This window comes from Diabrotica virgifera, chromosome 4 (assembly GCF_917563875.1).
Source record: "Diabrotica virgifera virgifera chromosome 4, PGI_DIABVI_V3a".
Lineage (NCBI taxonomy): Eukaryota > Metazoa > Arthropoda > Insecta > Coleoptera > Chrysomelidae > Diabrotica > Diabrotica virgifera.
The window spans coordinates 256,634,982-256,643,719 of record NC_065446.1 but is presented as its reverse complement, the minus strand read 5'-3'; the positions used below and the strand labels follow the sequence as shown (position 1 = coordinate 256,643,719).

Below are 8,738 nucleotides of genomic sequence, written 5' to 3'. Positions count from 1 at the left end.
AAAGCAACATAATGCTACTCTACATCCCACCAGAATGAAAACAATGGGAACCTTCTCTGGTTACACTTCCGAGGCTTCTACAATTTGCAAGCCATACGGATGTCGAGACTAAGGAAGATGAGGGAATTTTACAATATATAATTCACGTCCCATCTGCTCAGCGTTGTTTTCATTCTGGTGGGATGTAGAGTAGCATTATGTTGCTTTATATGCCATTAGAGTGAAAACTTAGACTTTTGATAGCATTTGCCGCTAGGGCATCTATGCCATTTCGTTCTGTGCCTCCTGATGAGAGACTAATAAGTCTCGAAACCGGTAGAGGTGCTTGCGGCACTCTCTGATTGGACTAGAATATCGCGCGGCTGTAGTTTCGTGTTGCAACGACATTGAAAATGGTTATTCATTTTTGATTTACTTTACTCTGTTTGGAGTACAAAGGGAACTGTTCTCGTTGGAACTTTACCGCGCTGAGCAGATGGGACGTGAATTATATATTGTAAAATTCTCTCATCTTCCTTAGTCTCGGCATCCGTATGGCTTGCAAATTGTAGAAGCCTCGGAGGTGTAACCTGAGAAGGTTCCCATTGTTTTAATTCTGGTGAATTAGAGTGAAAACTTAGACTTTCGAAATAACTTTATTCGATGTGGTTTCCACCCTGTGGAAATTCGAATAAATAAACACGAAGCATACTCCCAGAAGAACCAAAGGTTGTCCACAGGGATTATTTTTTACGTTTATTTAATATAGCTAATTAAACACCAGATACAGCAGTTGGCTATGTCATATCTTGTGGTCAGTCTGGCCAATATGTTTGAAGTGTTCCGTGTAATGAAAAGTGATGTACAAATTTTTAAATTTATCGTGAAAGTTGGAAAATATTGGGGGCCGTTTCCCATAGAAGGAAATTTGTTTGCCAAAATATGCTATTTCGCTATTTCATTAGTGATTTCTCTTTCGGCAGTGATGAGTACGTTTTCTCAATTTACAAGGGCTGCATCCTATTTAAATCTTACCGATAGCTTAATATTTTTCTGCAACTTAACGATACTTTTGATTCATCACTTCTATTGCAGTTATTACGGAAAATGGTGTAAGAGAAACAGCTGGAACTACTTTTACCAAAACATGACGAATTTGGATGAATTTTCAACGGATAGAAATATACCTTTACTTTTACTGAAAATTATTTGTATGTTGGCAATCGTTTTTTATCCAAACTGTGCAATTCTTAGCTTTGGTGGATTCCAAGATTATGAAACCTGCATGAATTCACTAGCAACAGCTTTTTGGCTTCTGTCAATTTCACAGTTTTCCTATCTCGTTGTAGTTTGGTGTGAAACTTGCAACATACTTTCTTCTAGATATAAATATATCAACAATACTGTCAAAAAAATCCATAGTGGAGATATATGTGTGCGGCAAAAAAGTATGAAGGAAATTATAAATGTAGTGGCAATCGTTCACAAAACTGTCAACTGTTTAAACGAAGGAGCTGGATTTCTTATCTTGGCTCTACTAGTTACGTCGTTTGTGATTGTATGTCAGTATGTCAATTTAATTTTGATGGTACACGCGGATATGTTATTCTTTGACATGTTATGGTATTCCCTACACTCTGTCTCATTTATAGTAAGTATAATTACAATGAAAAGTTTAAACTTATATTATTTGATACTGCGCATGTCGAGGAGGCGAAATGCGCAGTAGCAAACTGCCAAAAATAAATTTACCAGGCTCAACCGGCCCATACTCCACTGGTATGAAAAGGTATCCATATTATTAATTTTGTTCTTTCCATTCGTGCTATTGATCTTCACTGTTCGCCTTATAACAGTGTTTGCATTATTTCTTCGTTGTTTCAACGAAGTTAAACCGTTAGAGTTTCTCTTGGAGCATATTTCACCAGTTCTGCGGATTTGTCTACTGCATGAAGCTGGAGGGCAAAAATTATCCTTAAGAAGAAAATACTTAACTCTATTGTATGTCTTGACTATAGAATTTAACCCTAAAAATCCAGGTCCAAAAACAGATTTCAGGAAATGACCCCGCACAAACCTTATGGAAAATAGGTCCCAGTGGATTTCGTTCATACTTTGGAAAAATACCCTTTGAAGCATCCTGATAAAAAGTTCTCAGGGGCACAACTCAATTGTATGAAGGAGTTTCAAGATATAGAGGCCCAAACTCGGGAAATTATAAGATTTACGGGATATTCCAATTCCGTGAGTTACTGGTTATTTGGCAACATGTAGAAGTTTGGATCAAGGAAAAGTACTAGTAGTCTAGGATTTTTTCCTGGCTATCCAATGGCGACTTTTACTTTGACCTTGACCTTCAACGGACGTCATCTTCTAGAGTTTCGAGGGTTTTCGGCATTCAATTGATATAAACAGATTACTCATGGGTTTTTGGAATCGCTAAACACGAATATGCCGTCAGAATTGCCCTCCGGATGACGTGGTGGCCAGTACCTCTGCAAGGGACATCATCTTCTAGAGTTTCGATGGTTTTCGCCATTTAATTGATGCAAATAAATTACTGGTGGGTTTTTTGAGGTCGCTATACACGAATATGTCACCAGAACCGACTCCCGCAGCACCTGATTTCCAAGGTCAATGAAAGGGGCTCCTGGAGTTTCGAGGGTCTTTGGTACTACATTAATGCAAGCGGATTAGTTATAGGTTTTTGGGGCTATTGAACACGAATACTTGATCAGCACAGACACAGGAGCACCTGGTGCCTAAAACAGGTTATCTTCTGGAGTTTCCGAGGAATCAAATTTTTTTTTTTGGGGTTGCTCTTTTGGATTACTCTTTTGTGTATGTACTCACTAAGTGAGTAACTCTAAGTACTCAATTATTGTTTTAATTATTAAAAAAATTTATTAACTCAATTTATATCTGACAATGTTTTTCTTTCATTTATTTTAATATTGATTTACTACATTCTATTTTGATAGTGGTATTCATCGTGGCCACTAGATACTCCAGAGTCTTTTATTTAAGTCATATTCGTGTTCAGCAATCCCAAAAACAGAAGAGTAATCCGCTTGCACCAATTTAGTACCAAAAACTCTCGAAACCCCAGAAGATGACGTGCCCCAGGTACCCCAGTGTCTGTTCTGATGGCGTATTTGTGTTTTCAGCCCCAAAAACTAATGAGTAATACCCATCTGCATCAATTTAATACCGAAACCTGTCGAAACTCCAGAAGAAGACCTGCCTTAGGCACCAGGTGCTCCGTTGATCGGATATGATATCGAATTCACGTTCAGCAGCCCCAAAAGCCTGTGAGTAATCCGTTTGCATCAATGTAGTACCAAAGACACTCGAAACTCCAATGTGTTTTGCATATTCGTGTTTTGCAATCCCAAAAACCCATGAGTAATCTGTTTATATCAATTGAATGCCGAAAACCCTCGAAACTCCAGAAGATGACGTCCGTTGAAGGTCAAGGTCAAAGTAAAGGTCGCCATTGGATAGCCAGGAAAAAATCCTAGACTACTATTACTTTTCCTTGATCCAAACTTCAACATGTTGCCAAATAACCAGTAACTCACGGAATCGGAATACCCCGTAGATCTTATAATTTTCCGAGTTTGGGCCTCTATATCTTGAAAATCCTTCATACGATTGAGTTGTGCCCATGAGAACTTTTTATCAGGATGCTTCAAAGAGTATTTTCCCAAAGTATGAACGAAATCCACTGAGACCTATTTACCATATGGTTTGTGCGGGGTCCTTTATCAAAAAAGAATTATGGGTCCTGTAGCTTTCCACGAGCAAGCATTATAGAATTATGCAAAAGTTTCGCCAAAACATACTTCTTCTGGATGTGCCTATTCCTGACGAATGTTGGCGATCATCATGTCAATCTTTATCTTACCTGAAGCAGTTCGGAAATGCTGCTGCAAGTGTTCTGTTAAAAAAGGTTCTTAGATTCTTCATCTAGGATGTTCTTCTTCCGGGTTGTTAAGGAGTTTTAAGAATATCAAAATATACAGGTTGTCCGATTAAAGATGTACCTTACTCTTACAGAATACCTTGCGATCCTTGCGTGAATCACCCTATACGTTTATACGTTTATATATTAAAAAGCGCACATTTCTATACAACAATTGAGGTGTCTCGGCGTATTTTATATTTTTTTAAAACAAGGACAGAACAAATTTTATTCGATAAGTGGTATATGAATGGCATCATACTATAAAAGTTTTATGCGAATAAACACACACAAAAGAAATTCCCTAAAAAACCAAAGATTGCGCAAAGGAACTATTCACATTTATTTAATATAGTTAATATCCGACTGGTACATTATTTGACAAATAATGACATTATTTCGAAGTCTGTTAAGTACGATATAACGCACTAGGGCGTTATTTTGAACGCCCCTAGGGCATTAGGGCATTAAATTTAAATAACGACTTAGACACTGCCAAGTTGACAAATATCAACCTAAGTAAAACTATGGTTACCAAAATTACGTTACTACTGTTACTGGTAAATATACTTATATTTGAATAGTAATTAATTCAAAGTTCATTCAAATTTTTCGCATATAAAGAATAATTTAGTTGGACATTAAACATTGAAATCACCACGGGTATTATAATAATAACGCTTTTAGTCAACGTGCTTTAGAGAAAAATTACAAAAGACCTTTTTATGTTCCCAATGATCTACACTAAAATAATATCTACCCGGGACGAAAAAATTGATTTTTATAAATTGTTTAAAAATTTTTTGTATAAATGTAGCAATAACTCCGAAATTATGGCAATTGGGTATAGGGAATATCATATGAAATTAATCAGTATCCCTTAAGGATTCCAAAGCTTAAAAATATATAGGGTATTGTATTTGAAATAAGAAAGTTAAGTAGATTTCCAGAAAAACGGACGATTTGACAACAATGTAATTACCTAAGATGTAGATCTTTGAAACACACTCAGTGATCAAAAGATCCAAGGTTAATGGTTTAACGACCACTCGTACGAAATCAAACAGATGAAATAGAGAATGTGGAAAAATCCCCTTACGAACAATTCACACATCCACCATTTCGGGCTGGGAAAATTTTTTGAATAGAATCAAAGATCCAAACACCAGTTCTTAGAAATGTGTTTCGCCCTCTTCAACCCCTCTGGGCTCATCGGTAAAGATGGGAGGTTGAATATCTTTAGACACATTCCAATCAAAAAACAACATTCGAAACCTAGACATAGAAGGTGCGTAAATCTACGGCAAATCCAACAATGACAGTCTCAAGTTTTAATTCCCTAATTACTTAAAGTAAGTAAAATATATGTTTAAAACATAAGATGTAGATCTTTGAAACACACTCAGTGATCAAAAGATCCAAGGTTAATGGTTTAACGACCACTCGTACGAAATCAAACAGATGAAATAGAGAATGTGGAAAAATCCCCTTACGAACAATTCACACATCCACCATTTCGGGCTGGGAAAAATTTTTTGAATAGAATCAAAGATCCAAACACCAGTTCTGAAGAGGGCGAAACACATTTCTAAGAACTGGTGTTTGGATCTTTGATTCTATTCAAAAAATTTTTCCCAGCCCGAAATGGTGGATGTGTGAATTGTTCGTAAGGGGATTTTTCCACATTCTCTATTTCATCTGTTTGATTTCGTACGAGTGGTCGTTAAACCATTAACCTTGGATCTTTTGATCACTGAGTGTGTTTCAAAGATCTACATCTTATGTTTTAAACATATATTTTACTTACTTTAAGTAATTAGGGAATTAAAACTTGAGACTGTCATTGTTGGATTTGCCGTAGATTTACGCACCTTCTATGTATAGGTTTCGAATGTTGTTTTTTGATTGGAATGTGTCTAAAGATATTCAACCTCCCATCTTTACCGATGAGCCCAGAGGGGTTGAAGAGGGCGAAACACATTTCTAAGAACTGGTGTTTGGATCTTTGATTCTATTCAAAAAATTTTTCCCAGCCCGAAATGGTGGATGTGTGAATTGTTCGTAAGGGGATTTTTCCACATTCTCTATTTCATCTGTTTAATGTAATTACCACTATGATATCGGCCGCATTAAATGAGCCTTACCCACCAAAATCCATAAAAATCATTTTAGCGGTTTCCGAGAAAATAACGTGCTGCCAGAGCAACTTTTTCGCAACCCTGTATATATCCCTCACAATCTTTACATATTCACCGGTAACTTCTACCTCTGTCTCCAAAATTATTCTGTCATTTTATTGTAAAATGACCAAAAAATATTAATTGTAATAAATATTAATATTATTGTAATATCGCCCAGAAGAAAATTTGTTAGTTAATTTTTAGTTATTTTTGTTTATAACATTTTTATTTCCCATTTTACGATAAAAAGTAATAGTAATAAAATTGTAGACAATTTAATTTGCTACAAATAATGTCTTATTAATATTATTAACGGTATGAAACCATTCAAATATTCTATTTTTTGTAGGTACTTTCCATCATTGTAATAATGTCCTGTGACCAAGTGGAGAAAAAATCTACGGAATTCATCCAAACGTGTATATACATCCAAGCTACAACAGGCGATGAACAAGCTGCCACTTTGGCCAATTTGGCAAATCAGCTAAGACCCAAGTTTTCTGCTGCAGGATTCTTTGATATCAACCAGAGATTGCTACCAGTATTTTTCTCTAATCTGTCGACTTACTTGATCATTATCCTGCAATTTAAGATATCCTCTTTGTAACTGGGTACTTTAAGAAATGTTTTATAATAAATTTTTTGATATCAAAATTTATTTATTTATTTATTTATTGGTACACATCACAAACACCAGTAATCAACAAAAAAATGTTACAATGGTAATCACAGGTGATGGCAACTTACAAACTAACAAACAAAACAACAGACTAACAATAACAAAAGAAAATACATATATATATATATATATATATATATATATATATATATATATATACACATATATGATATAGATCTATATGTTATATAACTTGTAATTGCATCTGAAAATTATCCCAGCCCACCAGAAGTTTCTGAATATCTTTACAACTTGCATCGAAAAAATCCAGTTCTGGATGTTGGTCTAAAAATTCATTACAAACTCTGAGCATATTATTGATAGGAGATAAACTGTTCCATACAAAAAAAGGTTTCCTATCTATAATTCTCAGCCTAATCTTTGGTATCTTAAAATGTACAAAATTAACCACTTCACAGCTTTTATACTTAAAATTATTTACAATATTATATATGAACATCACAGACTGCCGATCCCTTCTAGCAGAGAGTCTTTCGACTTTGAAATACCTTAGCATTCAATAATATGAGATCATATAAGGGTACACTCTATATTTTCTGAAATAAAGATATCTTAAAAAACGCTTTTGAACCTTTTCAATTAAATTCGTTTTAAAAGCTGTTGTTGGGGACCATATGACTGACGCATATTCTAGATTTGGTCTTACAATGGCATTGTACAGCCTTATAATTGTGTCAATATCAAAGTCCCTAGAATTACGTATAATAAAACCTAATATTTTATATGCCTTATTTACAATACTATAAAGATGTTTATGAAAGCTCATGTTTGACTCAAAATTGACCCCCAGATCCCTAAATTCATTTTTCCTGTCTATAACTACACCATCTATATGATAATCTTCAATGATGAAATTTAATTTACGAGTAAATGTGACAACTGAACATTTGCTAATATTAAGTGACATCTTATTAATTCTAAACCAACCAGCCACATGACTTAGATCAGACTGTAACATATGACAGTCTTCATTACATGAGATTGTTCTAAAAAGTTTAAAGTCATCAGCATACAGTAGGCTGGTTGAAACAGTTACTGATGCTGGTAAATCGTTGATAAAAAGTAAGAATAGTAAAGGGCCTAAATTACTACCCTGTGGAACACCTGACATGGCATTAAACTGACCTGAAAATGTTCCTCCCACCTTTACTATCTGTGATCTGTGAAGCAGGTAAGATTTCATAAAGTTAGATGCATTCTCAGAGAAACCATATTCAACCAACTTATTTAAGAGTATGCCATGGTCCACCCGATCAAAAGCTTTTGCGCAGTCTGTATATATGACATCTAGCTGTTTTTTATTGACTATTGCATTACACGCATGTTCTGAAAATAGGCAAAGATTAGTAACTGTAGATTTATCTGGGAGAAAACCATGTTGTGAAATTGTTATTGATTCTTTTACAAAATTATATATATTTAAATATAAAATATTTTCAAAAATTTTAGCGACTCCATTCAAGATACTAATTGGTCTATAATTACATATGTCACATTTTTTACCATTTTTATGTACAGGAGAGATCACAGCATTTTTTAAATAGCTAGGAAATCGATTTTGTTCAATTGCTAAATTAAATATAAAAACTAAAGGCTTAATTATAAACTCAGCAAAACCTTTATAAATATAAGACGGTATCTCATCAGGTCCTGTGGACTTTTTTGGTTTTAATTTTTTAATGCTATTTAATATATCAGAATCTACAACTCTAGGAAACTTAAAAAGCCCCCAGCTTTCTTTATTTGAACTATAATCAGTGTCATCAGTTTCTGCATATACAGACTGAAAAAACTGTGCAAAAGCGTTTGCTATATTCTGAGAACCCTCGTAGCTCTCGGTGCCAAATACCATCTTCATTGGTACCCCACTAAGACCTGCTTTTCCTTTTAAAAATCCCCAAAAACTACTGGGATC

The 8,738-nt window shown here is 34.8% G+C and overlaps 1 protein-coding gene across 1 annotated transcript; it reads left to right on the top strand.

Moving 5' to 3' along the window:
* The first annotated feature begins 710 nt into the window (after positions 1-710).
* LOC126884126 (uncharacterized) lies at positions 711-6,730 on the top strand. Its single transcript, XM_050649972.1, has 2 exons — positions 711-1,630; positions 6,473-6,730. Exons 1-2 carry the CDS (start codon positions 779-781, stop codon positions 6,728-6,730), a joined length of 1,110 nt encoding a protein of 369 aa, XP_050505929.1. The 5' UTR covers positions 711-778.
* The last annotated feature ends 2,008 nt before the right edge of the window (positions 6,731-8,738 follow it).

Excerpts from the sequence above, each read along its gene's own strand:
- LOC126884126 (XM_050649972.1), top strand. The coding sequence starts at position 779 with ATGTCATATCTTGTGGTCAGTCTGGCCAATATGTTTGAAGTGTTCCGT. Across the intron at positions 1,631-6,472 it reads TACACTCTGTCTCATTTATA|GTACTTTCCATCATTGTAAT; the intron begins GTAAGTATAATT and ends TATTTTTTGTAG.